The sequence below is a fragment of the Micropterus dolomieu genome, linkage group LG12 (assembly GCF_021292245.1).
Source record: "Micropterus dolomieu isolate WLL.071019.BEF.003 ecotype Adirondacks linkage group LG12, ASM2129224v1, whole genome shotgun sequence".
Taxonomy (NCBI): Eukaryota; Metazoa; Chordata; class Actinopteri; order Centrarchiformes; family Centrarchidae; genus Micropterus; species Micropterus dolomieu.
Genome location: NC_060161.1, coordinates 13,035,229 through 13,054,227, shown reverse-complemented (window position 1 = coordinate 13,054,227; position 18,999 = coordinate 13,035,229). Strand labels below are relative to the sequence as shown.

The 18,999-nt window shown below is 40.3% G+C and overlaps 2 protein-coding genes across 9 annotated transcripts in view; both read right to left on the bottom strand.

Moving 5' to 3' along the window:
* The window catches only part of wrap53 (WD repeat containing, antisense to TP53), a 19,868-nt gene extending 3,453 nt beyond the window's left edge, over positions 1-16,415 (bottom strand). Inside the window, exons 1-9 of one of the 2 annotated variants that reach the window (XM_046065842.1) lie at positions 16,208-16,415; positions 15,286-15,729; positions 14,955-15,147; positions 10,950-11,045; positions 10,363-10,471; positions 7,638-7,726; positions 5,277-5,500; positions 3,942-4,153; positions 2,001-2,104 (exon numbers count right to left, since the gene is read on the bottom strand). In XM_046065842.1, the coding sequence (XP_045921798.1) occupies positions 2,001-2,104; positions 3,942-4,153; positions 5,277-5,500; positions 7,638-7,726; positions 10,363-10,471; positions 10,950-11,045; positions 14,955-15,147; positions 15,286-15,568 (1,310 nt within the window). In that variant the 5' untranslated portion in view covers positions 15,569-15,729; positions 16,208-16,415. Of the gene's footprint in view, positions 1-2,000; positions 2,105-3,941; positions 4,154-5,276; positions 5,501-7,637; positions 7,727-10,362; positions 10,472-10,949; positions 11,046-14,954; positions 15,148-15,285; positions 15,730-16,071; positions 16,167-16,207 lie in introns of those variants that run through there. The other variant, XM_046065843.1, reaches the window with a different exon arrangement.
* Positions 16,416-16,534: 119 nt separating this feature from the next.
* gigyf1a (GRB10 interacting GYF protein 1a) overlaps positions 16,535-18,999 on the bottom strand; it is a 28,928-nt gene continuing 26,463 nt past the window's right edge. For all 7 annotated transcript variants that reach the window (XM_046065836.1, XM_046065834.1, XM_046065838.1 and 4 more), the window contains exon 26: positions 16,535-18,937. The gene's annotated coding sequence lies outside the window, so the exon portion shown is untranslated. The remainder of the gene's footprint in view (positions 18,938-18,999) is intronic.

Below are 18,999 nucleotides of genomic sequence, written 5' to 3'. Positions count from 1 at the left end.
CTATTTTGGTCTCATCTGACCACATGACTTTCTCCCATGACTCCTCTGGATCATCCAAATGGTCATTGGCAAACTGAAGACGGGCCTTGACATGTGCTGGTTTAAGCAGGGGAACCTTCCGTGCCATGCGTGATTTCAAACCATGACGTCTTAGTGTATTACCAACAGTAACCTTGGAAACGGTGGTCCCAGCTCTTTTCAGGTCATTGACCAGCTCCTCCCGTGTGGTTCTGGGCTGATTTCTCACCTTTCTTAGGATCATTGAGACCCCGCGAGGTGAGATCTTGCATGGAGCCCCAGTCGGAGGGAGATTGATAGTCATGTTTAGCTTCTTCCATTTTCTAATGATTGCTCCAACAGTGGACCTTTTTTCACCAAGCTGCTTGGCAATTTCCCCGTAGCCCCTTCCAGCCTTGTGGAGGTGTAAAATTTTGTCTCTAGTGTCTTTGGACAGCTCTTTGGTCTCGGTCATGTTAGTAGTTGGATTCTTACTGATTGTATGGGGTGGACAGGTGTCTTTATGCAGCTAACGACCTCAAACAGGTGCATCTAATTTAGGATAATAAATGGAGTGGAGGTGGACATTTTGAAGGCAGACTAACAGGTCTTTGAGAGTCAGAATTCTAGCTGATAGACAGGTGTTCAAATACTTATTTGCAGCTGTATCATACAAATAAATAGTTAAAATATCATACATAGTGATTTCTGGATTTTTTTTTTTTTAGATTATGTCTCTCACAGTGGACATGCACCTACGATGACAATTTCAGACCCTTCCATGATTTCTAAGTGGGACAACCTGCAAAATAGCAGGGTGTTCAAATACTTATTTTCCTCACTGTAGCTGCCACAACTCCACTGAGCTTCCAAAGTTCATAATAATCGCCCCAGTTATTTCTTAAATTATGGCTAAAAACCAAGCAGCAACCCAAGGTTTCTCACAACTGAAGCCAATGCGGAACTTAAACCTGTATTCTTTCCAATGGCCAGCAGGGGTCGGCAACTCTGGTTGCAAAAAGAAGTCTAGTTCCATTAGAAAAAAAATGGTAAAATCACACTACTTCACACCTGATTTATTCCCTCAGTAAACATTTTCCTTATGAGTTTATAATCTTAATCATTAGTTTCAAGTCTTCTTTAATACAGCATGATGTTCATTTAGTAAATTATGGTCCCTTTTAGAGGAAATTAGACCATAAAGTAGAGTATGCTTTAGGGTTGGACTACCTTGTGATTGACATGTCGCTACCATGGCGACCTGTCCAATCTGGCTAAAGTAACTCGTATCCACTGCACTGTGTAAATTTAACCAGCGCCGCTGAAAAAAAACTAGGCTGTCCATTTTTCCCTGTAAGTACTTTTTGTTTGAGCTAGCCAAAATTAGCATCCCGGTTAAAATCAAAGTTAACGTGAATTACAGATACACCTAGCCGTCTCATCCAAATATGGTCACGCCGCTGGCTGCAAAACAATCAACATGGCGGCGGCCAAACTGCCAAATTTTGACGTCAAAGTGGCCACGATCTTTGTGTCAAAAGCGTCACCAATTCATGAGTTATGGAAGAAATATGTTTTGTGAGGTCACAATGACCCTGACCTTTAACCACCAAATTCTAATCAGTTCATTCTTATTACCAAGTGGACGTTTGTGCCACATTTGAAGGAATTCCTGAAATATCGCGTTCACAAGAATGAGATGGGCAGACAATCCGAGAACAGCTACAGCTATCGCCGGCACAGAGCCATAAAAACCATCCCTATACAATCAACATGACTCAAGTATGAACAGGTCACAGGTAATTGATTAGCATTTATTCAACCATGTCAAAGTTCTATGAATTGGTCACTAAGTACCAGACAAGATGCTGAAACACTGAATGAATGACACTCTGCACATATTGTATATAACGTGGTCTTTAAGTCAGTATCACGACTTTGTCACAGTTAAAGCTTGCATGCCTATCACCACAGTAGGGTCCTAGTAAGTGAAGTAAACTTACGGGTCCAGGTCGAAGTAGATGCGCTGGTTAGTGGCCACGTTTCTCTTAAGTGAAAACACAACCTTTCCCGGCTCTCTTAGGTCCCAGCACAGGATTTCTGGATCCTAAACACACAAACACATTTTCACAATAGCTTTTTGTGCATGGCTACAGAGCCGAACGCATGTGGATACCAGAGAAAAACAGCAGATATATAAAAAATATGGGTAGTTTGCTGTAAGCTTAAAAAATTACTTGGAGACCTTTTAGCTATATTAATGAATTTCTGATTTACCTCTTGTAAACAATAAAATCTGAACATCATTCACCTCTATCATGACACCTTTATAAATACCATCCTTACCAAAAAACTGAAATTAAATATTGAATAAACCAAAAGGTGACTATTTGCAAAAAACTAAAAATGGGGGGCGTTTGGGGGTCCTCCACTAGAAAATTGAGCATTAAACACGTAATTTCCTGCATTCTGGAGACATTTTCTGCACCAATTTATGGTAGAATTGTCTTCATTTATATGAAATGAATGCAATTAAAACTGAATATAATGCAGGAATCAGCAGCTTGTTTTTTTAGCTTATGTTACTTTTTTTAGACAATGCACATTTGTTTCTTCTATACTTACATTGCGTTGTTTTATTATTGTGCAAATAAACCTTTTGTTTTTTGATTTTTTTTTTTTTTAACATTTCTTTTTCAGAACATATTTAAAAAATGCTTTGAAAAAGGTGATGGAGACTCTTATGGTGTGAATTAAAAAAATAAATTGTGCAGCAAGAATTGTTACAGTTAGTTACACCTTGGCTAGAAAAGGTAATGTAATACACCAAACCTCGCCATAGTGTGACTGACTCTCACACCGATCCGCTTGTTGTGCTAACCTCAGCGCCACTGCCCTCAGCCTAGTCCTCCAACTTGTCCGTATCACTGAACTTCAGACACTTGCCCATTCTGAGTCGATGAGCTAACGTTAGCTTGTTAATAGCATGTCAGAGACGTTTTTTTTTTCCTTTCCTAACAACTGACTGATGTGCACCCGAGCTTGAATGCCAGAGCTCGTGCACCGCGAACACTCCACAGTCCAGAGTGTAAAGCTAACATCCAAGTCACATTAAACGGAGTAAATTGTAAAGTCGCACACACAAAAAGTATTTCTTTATGAGGTTACAGCATTTATTCTATCCTACGAAAGGACAAGAAAAAACGTAAGACTTATTTTTATATTATAAATTGAAATTTAATATCTTTCAAGACCCCACAGGTACCCTGAGTTAGGGCTGGGCAATAAAACAATAATGATAATTATTGCCATATAACATTCCTAAGTAACAATATAACAAATGTTCAAAATATGTTCAATACATTTAACGAATTAACACTTACCCTATTAAGATATTTATTTTGTTGAGGAAAAAGGACTGAAAAAAGATATTACTTAATTTTATCATAATTGTTTTGAATGTTCAACCTCAGATTTGTTAAGTGTTTGTTCTGACCATAAAGAATAATTTATGAAGAAAGCAAATTTGTTATTGTGATAAATTTTTTGGCTGCATCGTCCAGCCCTAGAGTTAGTATTTATTTAATCTGTTAATCTTGTTTCTCTGTCATTCATACTAAATTTATTGTACATTAACTTGCTTTACTGTTAACTATTGGCTAATCATTAGCAAAAAAGCTTATCAATTAACTTAAAATCACTCAAAAACACTTAAAATATAAAAATCTCTGGGCACAAATTCAGACTCCTGTAACGGCAATCTTCTGCAGCACACTTGTGAAAACACAGTGAATCCATTAAATGCTGACTCATCCATCAAGACAGGAACTGCTTAACACACAAAGCCTACTGATTGTGTGTGTGTGTGTTCATTCAAACGAAGCAGCATTATTACCCTGAGGTATCTTCTCTGCATGCTGCTATGTGTGTGTGCATGTGTTCACCTTGCGTCCGCCGGTGTACAGGTAGTTGCCATCAGGGGAAAAGAGCAGATGGGTGAGGCCTCCGTGGTGGCGGGTCGGCAGCAGAGCCAGCAGGGTGCCGTCTTGGCAGGAGTAGAGGCCAGCACAGCGGGAGTAAGAGCCACAGGCGTAAACAGACTGGCAGGGGCTGAAGCCAAAGCAGGAGATGATGCCACTTTGGCCCTGCTTTTTCACTGCAGTGAAGACAAACGAATGGCATGAGGCAAGGCTTTCAGCCTTTTAAAAAGGTTCACAAGACACAACTCCCAATCACTTCTACTCAAAGTTGTTCTTTTGGCTGCAGCTACTTTCCTGATTACATCTTCAAGAGGAAAATATTTCTCAACACATGCACACATCGCATTTGGATCATCTGCTTCTTTTTACGGTTTACTCCTTTCCCAATGCTCCTTTTTCCCCACTCTCAAAAGGCTTTAAGCGCGTTTTTGGCACAAAATAGCAGAAGCGAGGGTTTGGCTCAGTCCTGACATGTATCACATAACCTGTTTGTGGGAGCAACCATACATTTCTGCATAATTTCCAGTTATTAATTATCAAGCAGAGCTGATGGATCCAAAACAGACAAGAAACCTTAGACAGCAATGATCTATCAGAGCAAGATGTTGAGTTGCCAGCAGAGCACAGTCAATGTTCTTATGTCAGGCATTTTGTATTTATCTGGATTGTTTGTTGCCACCTGAATAAATGAATAAAAAATGTAAGTCATGAAGGATATGAAAACTAAAACCTATTTAGTGACATTTTCAAGGATCATTCTGGCGGTTTAGAAAACTCTAGCTCGTTAACTACAAGACAGATACTGGTTCAGTCCATTTCAGTACTTTACAAAACCCTTCTGTGGGTGACAGGGATAAGTGATTCTTACAGTCAACATTTAGTTCCCTTTATTTTTTGTATGAGTACACAACAAAAACTCTCGCTGTTGGTTTGTTGAAGGACAACCAGCTGTCAAAAAGCAACTTTTTGAATAATAAGAAACAAATTTCTTCACATTATCCCTTATCTACTTATTGTTTGTCTTGTGGATTTGATATCACAAAAACAAAGTTTGTGAATGCAATTTTAAATTATTCTTCATTCTCAAGAGTTCGTCAAGACCTTGAACAACAGGGAGTTTTCAAAACAGTCACTGCTCTCAAATAGGAAGACAGATTTTGCATAATCCATTAGTTGTTATAATTAATATTAAATATTTACACCACTTTCACTTTGATGTTTAAGATTACACCCTTGTACTATAAAGTTTACATGATCTGTAGTTAATTGAAAACGGTGTGAGAGAAGTTGATAACTGACCTATGGTGGGCCGCTCCTCACAGTCTCTGCCGGGACGCTCTGTGTAGAAGACCCTGACGGTTTTGTCAAAGCCGCAGTAGAGCTGCGTTCCATCCGGAGAGAAGCAGAGGGAGTGGGCTGCCGTCAGCTCATCCAGGTGATTGTAGGGTCGGAAACTGGCTCGCAGCTCCCCGTAAAATGCATCCCACACGTGGACTGGGTTGTCACGGCTACTGCTCGCTAGACTGTGAAAAAGGAGTGAGGCGTGAGAGGAGTGAGAGGAGTGAGAGTGCGAGTTATTAAGACATTTGGGGAAAGGACTGAGAGACAAAAGGGAATAAAGAGTGAATAATGCAAAATATGAAACAAAGTTGAATAAATGTTAGTAAAGTCAATCTTTATTGTCCCTGGGGCAATTGTATTTATTTTGTTACAGCTAGCAATTAAGAAATTAGTGAGAGTTTCAGAACTTAATAACGTAATTTATGCGCAGTGAATGACCATAGTGTGACAAACAGTATGTGTCTATAAAAAAAACAAATAAAACAAAGTAACTACTGGAAGAAAATACCTTCACCTGTGTCTCATATGATACAAATGAAATGAAAAGGCTGCTGAGGTTCCTCTGAAATATACGTAATGTATAAGCAAAAAACATGATTCATTTTCTTGTGTCTAACCTCTATGGCACCACATCCACCTGAATTTATCACTGCATCAAAACAAATACACAGCATTGTGCTATGCCTCACTATTGAGACAGGACCACAGCACATTCTTATTGATTCAAATCCGGGCCAAACACTGAGCCATGCCTTTTTAACTCTAATTACTGGGCGCTGAACAAATGCCGAAACATCACTGTGGCTCAATTAGACAAAGGAAATTAGCCCCTACCACTGCTGCCGTGTTCTGTTACGGCCCCTCTGAGCTGCAGTTTTATTCCAGAGCAGGGAAATGCCCAATTATAATGCTAGACTGCTGCTAGCTTGGAGCGATGCCTAGAACTCAGCGCAACTTAACCGAGCCATAACAGGGGCCCTTATTCCCTCTCTACAGGAGGGGCATCAACAGAACACGGCTTTTGGCAGCCAGAGAGTTCAAGGAGCGCAGGGGGAGGAATGTGAAACAAAATGGGAGATATGAAAAGACGGAGGAAGGAGGTAAGAGGAAGACCAAAAAGGCACTAGAGGAGCAGGTTCTCTGTAAATGCTTTTTTAATCACAACCATAACCTTTCATCTGGCTGCCTCAGTCCTCAACAATCTACTCTGAGCTTGTCCGACCACATAGCTGTGCCCTGCAGGAGCTCCTCTCTGATATGTGGCAGTGATCTGAAGAATATCTGCTGTCAGCTCCGACTGGCATCATCGTCCTCATGACAGACAGGTCTTTGCAAGGCTTTGGCAGATACACACACAGGCCTGTGAAGTGGCTCATTATCCACATGAGTCGTTTGTTGATCATTGTGCTGTTTACCCAACTCTCATCTTTGGACATTCAGCTCCTGACCCCCACCCCCTGCCTCTTACACAGTGAAGGCTGTCTGGTGTTGGGGTGGAGCGGTGCCAGCGCTGGGCCTTGATCAGAGGGATCTGTCGGAGGGTGGAGGCTGTAACTGGAGAATGACGGGAGCTGGGGGAGGAGGTACATACACGGTGAAAAACTGTTGGCAACTTGACCTCAGCTCGTTAGCACGGCCCTACCTCTCTCGCCACAGACGATGTGCATTCTGAGTGTTGCTGATGTTGGCTCTGCTTCACAGCGCGCGCGCACACACACACACACACACACGGTGATGTCATAATCACCACATTTTAAAAGCCTGCCAGAGCACGCCTGCATATACGCGGCAAAAAAAGACAACAGGATGAAAAGAGAAGCCCCGAGTCAGGGAATCATGAGGCCCTTTAGGTGTTGTCTAGACTCAGGAGAGCCGTTAGTGGGCTGAATCATGCTGAAAAGCACCGTGGGCCTCAAACAGCAGAGCGGATTGCGACAGAGGTAGACGAGATGAAGGCCAACTCTTCACTCATAATGAGGGACATCACAAAGCTTTTACAGCTTCTCTCCACGCTGGCAGCCGGCTCCCACAACAAGTGCAAATACCACAGGGATCAGAGAATGAGTCACAACAATATCTTCTATATTCAGATAGTCGATTAGACCAGCTCAAGCACGCAGAAAATCTTACTCACAAACACACACTGCGTCCCACTCTTATCATCCAACATCTAGAAACACCAATCACTGAGTGACACCAGCCTCAAACAGTAATTTTTCTATGTATACATCCTCCACCATCTGGCAGGATGTCTCATCTATCCAGCTGTTTAGAGCTGAGGCTCAGAACACGGCCTGGCAAAGATCAAGATGAACTCACAAGCATGTGTCCGGGTCCAGAGAGCTCATCTTGGGGTACCAGCAGTAGTCGTAGATGGTGTCTCCCTCTGCCATTCTCAGCACTGGACTCTGTCACAGAAAGGAGACAGTCAGCAGCGTGAAGACAGAAAGACACAGCAATCATACGTAATTTTAATGACCAATGGGATCTATTAGTGGTGATGGTGGTACTGAACAGGCGGCTAGACGACAATATCCTAGGCTTTTCCTTGTAGTCAAATTCAATAACAAGAGCCAGCGGCACCATGTGGGAAATCAAAGCTCAATTGTCTACCCTTTTCACAAACCGTTTGAGATCTCTGTAATGGAGGAAAACAAATTATATTTCAATTATTTTTGTTCAGCGATCCCAATCTACCAGTCTGTAATACCATTAAGAGATGAGCTTGCCACTTGATATGTCTCAAAAGCTAAAAGACACAATGCCTATTTTATTCAAACTGTTAAATCTTCAGTCATACGTTTTTTCAAGCTGCTATCTTACATTGATTGAAATGTTTTTCTTAGTTGATTGTAACACAACATTGTGTTCAGCAACATACTCACGGACTTTGTTTAAAAAGGTCAGACAACACACAACAAGTTAATGACCTTTTGTTCACTGGAAATCTCTCAAATTCTACACAGTGTTTGAAAAAAACAAAATGTCTCAAACATAATTAAGGACAATACGCAGCAGTGCCAAAGACAAACCTCTAGAAAAGAAGAAACAATGTCTTATTTGGAAAAACGGTATAATTTCTAATTAAAATTAAATTTCAAAGTCATATCAGACCAGAAATTATATGTGAATTCTGAACTAGGCTATGTAATGTGATCGGTAAAAATATCTTGAATGGGACTGAATTAAAAGTAAACTCTGTTCTCTGTGTGTGTGTTATATAAAATAAAGTGTACTTAAACTTTGAGAAATGGATTCATGTGGAAACAGAAATATTAGTTTTAATCCTTAAACCAGTACTGACTGACAATATCATTTAACTGAATTCAACTTTATCTATTACACCCAGGTTTAGAGAACGAGATGTGACTAAGGCACTACAAAGATGATCTATTTCACCAAATTGGCTCAACTTTGTTCTGAACAGAACGCATTTGTTGGACTCCTGTGCAGAGTTATTATCGTTAACGAAGACAAACTAAATAACGGACACTAGATATGAAAAAACATTGCCGTTAACTGAAATCAAACAGTTAACGGCAATGTTAAAACTGTATTGTAGGTTTGCAAAACTAACTAAAATTACAGCGTAAATATCCCCTGTTTTCGTAATGTATCTTATAGGACCTCAATACCTACATTTCAAGTGGATATGAAGCCGGTGGAACTGATGTTGCGGGGCAGTTGGTCTGAACGGACATATGGGCCGGACCGGCAGTTCAGTGGTGCGTGTGGTGATTAGCCGATAGGCCCCTGTTGGTGAGCCGCGGGTGTGTTATGCTTTTGTCCTCCACATGAGCAGGTGTAGCAGGTGGCGACCACTGTTATGAGGAGTTCCCCATGTAACGTTAGGGGGAGGCTAACTTAGTCGGGGAGACCCAGGTAGGGATCGGCTGCGTAGTTGGTGGGATGGTGGGATTTGAACATGTTTTCTATTATCTTTTAGACATAGCCTACATGTGTACAAAATAATATGAATGTGTTGTATTTTTTTTTTAGTTTTGGTTGCAGGTAGTGAGTCACTGTCTTGGTGGTTTTCTTTTCCTTGTTTTGTTCCGTTAGTGTGGCTTAGAGCTCATCCTGCATGTGTGATGAACTTGTCCCTTGTCTCTTTGTGCTTCACATTGTTTTAATACCTAGTTTTTGAATAATAAAGGTTTAGATTTGTATATAACATACTTGCCTTCACGGTGCTAGGGACCTGTTGTTTGTGGCGCCAAAGGGGGCCTACACTATCTTCAAATTTCTTAACTGTCCATCAATTGTATTTCACCTATTTAACCAAGAATGATAAAGCTAGAGACTGATGTAATGAATTTCTTGGGACCACTGGGTAGTTTGCTCTTATGTAGGTTAGAAATTATACTGTAGATTGCATGTGCTTCATTTATTTGTAGTATTTATTTAAACAATGTGTTAGTACTTCAAATATATATATATATTTGCTTAGTGTTTGGGCCTCTGTGTACAAGCTTCAGATAGCTTTTTTTTTTTTTTTGTATTATTCTTTACACTTGTTAAAGCACTTTGTAACTTGTTTTTGAAAAGTGCTCTACAAATAAGGATTATTATTATTATTATTATTATTGACTTAAATTTAATGATTTTACTTGTATTTTAATGTTTTGTGAAAAAACTAAACTGGATTGAACTAAACTAAACTGGGCTTGGCATCCTGCAGCGACAAAGACTAAAACTAACACAGAAACTAATAAAAACTAAACTAAAACTAAGCATTTTCAAAAAATAAAAACTAAACTAGCAAACCCACAATAAAAAACTAATTAAAACTAAAAATTTAAACTGAAATTGAAAACAAAAAGTCAAAACAAAATTGAAAAAAATTCAAAAATATTAAAATCTTGCTCCTGTGACTTGTATGAAAGAACTATTTTGAAACAGCTTTAACTAAAAATGTTCATTTAATTTCCACTTTCTTGCTTTTATAACGTGTATTAAGGGTTTTATGTATGTTGCCAACATTCCTTCAGCTACTTTTTCTATCCTCTACACACCCCTGATAGTAAGCAAACTGCGTGCTCACCATCTCAGGAAGCAAGTCCCAGTTGTAGCTGTAAATCTCTGGAGGGAGGTTGTATACACGGAGCACATTGTCTGCACTGTTGGTCAGGATACAGGAACCATCCGGAGCCCTAGTTTAGAGAGGATGACCGTGTATTAACAGAGGTGAACTGAGTACAACATGTACACAGGTCATAACTGTACTTGATTGAGGTCTTGATTTATCTTGATTAGGGGCCGGTTGCCGGTCAGACCTAGTGCAACAGGTGTAAATATTTATCACTAGGGTGGGCGTAGGGCCTGCAACCAACTTTTACATCCAGCTGGTGCAACCGGACCCACGTGATTAAGAGGGTTTGTTACTAGCAGCCTCACTTATACCAAATGTACTGTCTGCAGTGTTCCCACTATGGCCTGACATTAGTGGAAGTCATTTTCCTTGCTTCATTTGCACTAAAAGAATATCATTTCCTCTAATTGTATTGCATTTACAGTGATCATGCTAACAACTCACAAATTCCATAATGATGTCAGTTTAATACTTAGTACACATTCAAAACCTCATCCACATTGTGTTTTATGTGTTGTGTTCATTTTAGAAGAGAATACCATTTGCAGCCTTTGAGATAGTTCTCTGGAAGGTTGGAGTACTCGGTCCACGAACCAGTCAGCATCTGGGGGCTCTGGGTAAAATCTAGACCTAGACTGGAAGCAAAATACAGAGAAGGACAAGTCTTCTCTTAATATGTTTAAGAGACAGGCATGAGAAGATCACACAACAAACCGAAAGACAGAATTTCCCATCTTACTAATGTTGAGGGCATCAAATGAATGCAACAACCACGCTGCCTTGTAGTTCTGCTTAGAATTTGAGAATTAAGTTAGGTCTAGCCTGTTGCTGTATAAAAACCACGGTGTCAACTTACACAAAAGCAGCCCAACAGGAAAATCTATGGTGAATTTGACCATTTCACTGGCAAGGACTGAGCGGCTCCGTTTAGACACAGTGTCACTACACAGTGGAGAGGGTTGTTAATGACATTTCACACATCTACAGGTAATTCCATTGTTTTTCATCCTATGTCACATTCTCCAAGTGTTGCCATAGTGATGATTGATAGTGTTAAATATTTAATCAGGTAATGCTGTGGTGCTTTTTACCGCCTCATTTCAAAATGAGTCCCATTATCAATTCGAAGAGGAAGCAGAGCAACATCCACGGGCAATTACACATGTTCAAATCGCTGCAATTCTCATCAAATTATTATACATTTTGTTAAATTATCATCAAAATTGGGAGTATAACACAAGGTTGTATAAGAAAAGAAAGTTTGTAGTCCTTTCATGCTACACACAGAACTTGAGAAGTTGATATTAAATGTATAAAAAGTATATACAGTTATTTATATACACTGAACAAAATTATAAGTGCAACACTTTTGTTTTTGCCCCCATTCATCATGAGCTGAACCGTCTCTATGCACACAAAAGGCCTATTTCACTCAAATATTGTTCTCAAATCTGTCAAAATCTGTGTTAGTGAGCACTTCTCCTTTGCTGAGTGTGGCATTTCAAAATGCTGATCAGACAGCACGGGTATTACAGGTGTGCCTTAGGCTGGCCACAATAAAAGTACCACTCAAAAATGTGCAGTTCTATCACACAGCAAAATGCCACAGATGCCACAAGTTTTGAGGGAGCGTGCAATTAGCATGCTGACTGCATGAATGTCCACCAGAGCTGTGGCCCGTGAATTGAATGTTAATTTCTCTACCATAAGCCGTCTCTAAAGGCGTTTCAGAGAATTTGGAAGTACATCCAATCCTCCAAGATCGTGAGAGACCAGCCACCCGGACAGCTGGTTTGCATAATCAAAGAATTTCTGCACAAACTGTCAGGAACCATCTCAGGAAAGCTCATCTGCATGCTCGTCATCCTCATCGGGGTCTCGACCTGACTGCAACTTTGCACAGCCATTGAAGAGGAGTGGACCAACATTTCATAGGGCACAAATCAACACCCTGATCAACTCTATGCAAATGGTGGTCACACCAGATACTCAATGGTTTCCGGACCTCCCAATACAGTGAAACTGCATATTTTGTGTGTGGCCTTTTATTGTGGCCAGCCTAAGGCACAACTGTGCATTACCAATGCTGTCTGATCAGCATATTGATATGCCACACCAGAGAGGTGGATGGATGCTGTGTGCTCACTAACACAGACTTTGACAGATTTGTGAACAATATTTGCCTTTTGTGCACATAGAGAAAGTCTTTGAGATCTTTGTGTTCAGGTCATCATCAATGGGGGCGAAAACAAAGGTGTTGCATTTATAATTTTGTTCAATGTACATATACACTTACATGTATATACCCTGAACATTCCACAGCGCAATTTTTAATTTACACCAAGCATCAGTGCTCAAACTGATTATGGTGCATGAGCTATCCATTATACTACTACTAGTAAAGTAACAGCTATATATGAAAACGTCATATCTAATTATGACGTTTCGCGGGTATCACTGTGTTCAACAATCAAAGTTTGCTTTTACTACTTGAATATATACACTGAAGAGCAGTAGTCAGGGTTAACACATATATTCCATTTCAGATTATTGATTTTCGGGAACCATATTTAATACCTGTACAAATAGCTAGATGTTTATTATGCAAATAAATTATTTTAAAATACAACTGTTAACATGTGTGTCACATTCTGACTATTTATGTTATTATGGTGCCAAATACGCATAATAGGTTATATTTAAGAAGTATAACCTGTGAGGAAAATTTTTTATAGCTTAGTTTGGGGCAAAGTCATCAAACTTTTTCAGTAGTTTTTAAAATCACATTTTACTGGTGACTCCATACGTGCAGTGTTTATGTCCCGGTTACCATTTAATGTGCAGTTATGACTCTCTCCCCATTCATTTAGATAGGGGCCAGGTCTCGTTTGTCCAAAATAACAGCCCAGAGGCGTTACCAAGATGGCTGCCGAGTGGCGGGAATTGCCTATAGGGACTTTGGCATCGTTCAGTTGCACGCCATACTTCATGCCTTGCGTTAGACAACATTGAGCTCTGGCAGTGGCACAACCAAGGGGCGGCCAGCACCCTGATACAAGCCCCCCGTCAAAAATCGTATATGCATAATATGCTTTTGAGTAGTGAGTGCGTCATAATATATTTGTAGTCAATGATTATGCTTTTTTGTTTTTCACAAAGAGGCCTGTGTGTGGTGTTTTAAAACTTGAGAGGGCTTGTTCCCAGTAGATTTGTCTTTTTAAGGAAAAGGAAAACTAGCCCATTTACATATCACATGTATATACAGATACATAAGACATTAAAAAAAGGACTGTTGTGGTACTCAAAACATTAACTGTACTGGTACTACTGCATGCACATCACATAATTAGCAGCCTAGCTACAGCCTAGTAGGCTGTATGTACAGTATAAGCCTGACCCACTATTTCAGATGGATCTCTTTTCCCCTTCCGCCATTTGCTTGTTACCGTTTCCTAAGTCCCGGTCTCTACTTGTAACCACGCTGAAAGTGGCAAGTTACCCTAACCAGGTTACCTTTTCTCCTGTGAGTATTTTGCCATTTTCACCTCCCCACTAGAGCTGCAACGATTAGTCGATTAATCAATTAGTTGATCGAAAGAAAATTAATCGAGAACTATTTTGATAATTGATTCATCGTTTCAGTCATTTTTTTTAAGAAAAGATGTGATAAATTTGCTTGTTTCATCTTCTTAAATGTGAGGAATTGCTGCTATTCTTTGTCATTTATGATGGTAAATGAAGGGTCTTTGGTTTTGGTTGAACAAAAGAAGAAAATTGAAGGCGTCACTTTGTGCTCTGGAATATTGTTTTGAGCATTTTTCACAATTCCTTGACATTTTACAGACTAAACAATTAGTCGATTAATTGGGAAAATAATCGACAGAATAGTCGATAATAAAAATAATCTTTAGTTGCAGCCCTACTCCCCACATGCAAATGTTCAACCAAAACAAGTTCCCCACCGACACTATTGCAAGGGCACCGTGGCTGCTGCACCATGGTATTAGCGCCACCCAAGATGATTGTGATTGGTTATTTAAAAAATAAAAATAAAAAAGTATTTTTCCCCCTATACCTGACTCAGTCACACGTTTCTCCAGCGCTGGCACAATGCTAAAATGAAGGGTGGAGGTATATCTGACTGTGCAAGACTAGATAATTAGTGACATTAACTGTGTAACAGTTAAAATATTAAGAAGCCAAAGCGCCACTGTAACATTTCAGGAGTATTGGCTACCGGCTCCAAATTATAATTTTCTTTTTTTTAATAAAAAGATAATATCAAATTCCATACTTTCCCTTAGTGTGTAGGAACTCTGAGTAGTGCTCCTGGTGAACAGAAGCTACCAAGCAGGAAGTGGTACAAATATCTTGCAATTACCCATTTCAGAAACATCTGTGTTTAACACTGCTTCATAATCATTACATAACACATCCACCCGCCATAAAATCCTGCTTGAAATAGCTCACTTGATGGTGTGTCAACTGTATCTTTACCCATGCTTATGTGGAAACAGAGGTTAAAAATAAACCTGACCACTTACTGCTGTCCGTCACCGGCGCTGTCTGCAGATCCATTACCGTTGTGCTCCCCCTCTGGTTTCGTCTCTCCTCCTTCTAAGGGTGCTTCACAACCTCCATCTCCATTCTCATGGCATTCGTCCTCACCTCCCGCACTGACAGGCACGTCCTCCCCTTCCTGACCTTTCTCCTCACATTGTAGGGGTTCTCCTGTTCCTGGTATTAAAGAGTACATTTGTTCAGGTTAACTCGTTAATCTTCAAGCTAATCCTGAATCATAATCTCTGACTGACATCCATCAGATTTATTTCTCTCTTATATTTCATTTGATACATGCAGCTGCAGATACTCTACTTTGTGCTGGTTGGGCTGTGTCTTCGTGCAGCCAGTCAGGCTGTGCTGGTGTTTCTCCATGCATTTTGGCGGGCTTTGCAACCTGCTCCAGCCCCTGTTCCTCCTCGCTCAGTCTGGCCCGCTTGGCAGACGTAGGTGCCCCTTCCACTGAGGACTCCCTTCCCTCTGAGCGGTCACCTTCATGTGAAGGTAACACTTGTTGAGGGGGCTCATTATCCGCTTCTGCGTCCTGCCCTGCGCCTGCCACACCTCCGCTTTCACCACTTCCAGCTGAGTCAGACATCTCTCTTTGTTTATCAATCTCTCCTGTCAAGTTCAAGTGCCTTGTATGCGATGGTTGGCTGTCAGACGTGGGTGAGGTAAGTGCTACTTGGATAGTGCTTCTTCCTGCAGTGTGGGTGTTTGAGTCTGCTGGGGGTCGAGGACATCACAGCACCCACTAGCCTAAAAAATAGTGAGACAGGCAAAGATGAGACAGGGCAGGCGAGAGATCAATAATGCAAGAAGGTGGCACAAAGCAATGCAAAAAAAGAGCACTTTTTGCAAAAAACTCAACACGTTCGTAATTAAAAGACGTAAACGTGACGTATTTTATTTAGAGGAATAAAGAACTGACGCCAAACTGCATGTGCAAACACCCCAGACACCTGTGGCTAGTTGTGACATGCCAATCACTACAAACTAGCATTAATGGTAATTTCGTTACATTAACAAGCGGGAGCTACAAGTTACATGACAAACCCATACACGCTTTTAATCCATACACGCGCAGCTGCTGTTATATACCTTGAATGGTGCTGTCAAAGAAGGCAAAGTGCCTCAATTTCCTTTAACCGCCAGTCCACAACAGAAACAGCAACCACCTTCACGTTAGCTCGTTAGCATTAGCCTATGCTAGCAGTTAAAAGCTAACGCTACCTACCTGTGTTGAGACTTGCCTGGACTTTGGTTCTGTTCGTTTGGCTATAAATACTCCTCTTCGACGATGTTAAACTTTTAGCTAAAGCCGGTGCGTGCGAATAGCATCCAAAACTATTCGACGTCCTTCTACGTCGGGATTTTGAGTTTCCACTCACCAATTCATTACGAGTTGTAAACACTGGTGGCGGCCATGTGTTTTGAAGTATCGCGAGAGTTGCGCTGATGCTGATGACAGTGGCTAACACTCATGGCAGTGTGTTGATATTATGCATGCTGTTCACTCACTTCATAGATGAGAAAAAAATACAAATAAAAACTCAACGCTAAATGCTATTTATTTAGTATTTATTTTGTTCTTCAAAACAAACTAAATCCAAACTATTTACACATCTCAATTGTTCTTTTCCAAAAGTTTCATTACATGTATGCTGTTATTTTAACAACATTCAAAGACTTATTAAGCAAAAGAGCTGAGCTGACTGGGATACAACTTTCATTATATCTTTGAGGCAAGTATTGTAGGAACTACACTTTCCAGAGCTGAAATAAACCACATGATCAACCTCAAACCATCAGGGGACAGGATCTTTTCAAAGGCTGCACCCAAACATCCAGGGCTCTTTGAAAACACAATATTGTAATTTATCTAATTATAAAAGCATATGTAGTGCAGTAAAACAAACCTGTTTACTCTTCTAAGACAGACTGACCCAAAACCACACAATATCAGCTTTTAAAAGTGTCAAACAGGTATTTTTACACTCATTTACAAATAACAGACTTGGTAGTATACTCAAGTGGTTAAAGTCAATTTCTTTGTTTTGGCAACTGATTACAACAACATTAAACTGAGTAACCATTTAGTATTAATTCAGTATCAATTCAACAGTTATGACGTACTGGAGCCTACTTTGGCTACTTCAGTGTACACAGCTATAGCAGGTAACAATTCACTAAAACCTTAGCTCAATGAAATGTACACATGTATTGCAAGTCTAAGCTGTCGGTATTCAATGAAAATCAGTTGCCATTTTGATTAAAAACTGCATATTGTTTAGTTATTAATGATACAAAAAAGCTACTGGTTGACTAAAAGCACTGACCTCTCAAATCCAATTAGATATACATACATGGAACAAGACACTTTCCAAATCTTCGGGACATGAAATTTACTTTCCCGTAACACACGACTGACCGGTTGATTCCTCAAGTATGCAGTGCCATCAGAGATGGTCAGCAGCACAGACAAAGCAGAGGCAATAGGGGCCGAGTTATGACCCACCTCAAGATTAAGTGTCAAAACCCACCAACTACAAATCATGCTCGTACAATCATGCTTCTATTACAAGCCTGATTTGACATCTCAAAACTGTAAAAAGTACCTTGTAGCTTCCAAAACATTCAAGTCCCCTAGAGTGTAAAAGAATGAACCAAAAAGCCCCGACTTGTATCTCAATTTGAGGAGGACCCGTCGCCCTGGTTCAGTTTTGCATATATCCAACAATAGTTACCACACAGCAACAGGTATGTGTTTTAAGCCAATTCGGTGCTTCCCACCCTGTCAGCTCAGCTCCCAACAGTACAGACTTCAGCCCTTTATTAAGCCTGCACCTTCAGCAATAATCTAAACAGGAAATCAGAACATATCCACTCTTCATTTTAAAGAAACCAAAAGGGCAAAAAAAGCCAACCACCAGCAAAATCAGATTAATCAAAGACTGTGTACTGCTCTATTCTGTAGCTAACTTTCACGTTATTCAGATGTATGTGTATCAGGTACACAACAGACTGTTAGCAAACAAATAGTCTTGTAGAAAGCATTCTTTCTTTGACTTTAGAGGACAGTCAACAAGGTGGTTCCCAACTTAAAGTCATCATTTAGAGAACATTTTCAGTTAGCCATTCAGGACTGAACTATACAATTTAAGGCATGTTGAACAGAGAAATAAAGCAAAAACCACTATGAGAAAATTCAAAACACAAAGTTTTACATTATTTACAAAGCTCAGGGTTTATACTGATGAGCGTTGATGCTTGTGTGTGTGTCTGTATCTGTGTTATTTGATATTGATGTAGCCGTTGTGTGTGCAGACGTGGTTCCAGAGGAGAGCCAGTGTAACTGAGCGTACGTTGCGTTGTCTGTAGGTGTGCCTGTAGTGTCTGCAACTCCTCTGGACTCTAGAATCTATGTGACATGTAGCTATGTGTTTTGTCATGTTTCAAAGTCTTTTTTGTACAATTCGTTCAGTTCATCCAGTTCCTCAGCTGCAGAGACTTCTGGTGGTTTAGGTGTAAATCCAGCTGCTTCTGTCCCGCTGGTAAAAAAAAATAAAATAAAAAAGACCTCCACGCAAACACCTGAGAGTTTCAGGCTGAGGTGAGTGATGACATCTGGGCAATACGTGCCTCTTTATCCTTTTCCATCGCTGGAAAGCGCCTGATGAGTCTATCACCTCCAACACCATGGGATCCATGGTTGATGACACCTGTTAACTTCATCTGGTAACTGTCCAACTGATAATGCCAATGGCCTGCCCAGTCCAAGGTCAAGACAGAAAAGTTTCTTAGGGTTTAAGTTCAAAAGGACAGGTTTAGGGTTAACTGGTTTATGGGTTGGCTGTGGATTAGATCCTCCTTGCAGAGGGCAGCAAATAAAACACAGCCGGGCTCCTGTGAGAAGACAGAAAGAAAGAGCACGAGACCAGCATCACCCTTCACGGTCCAAACAACCCTGAAAGAAACAAAAATACCACAAGATTACCCAGATCAAATTAAATCATTAGCATTCAGAGC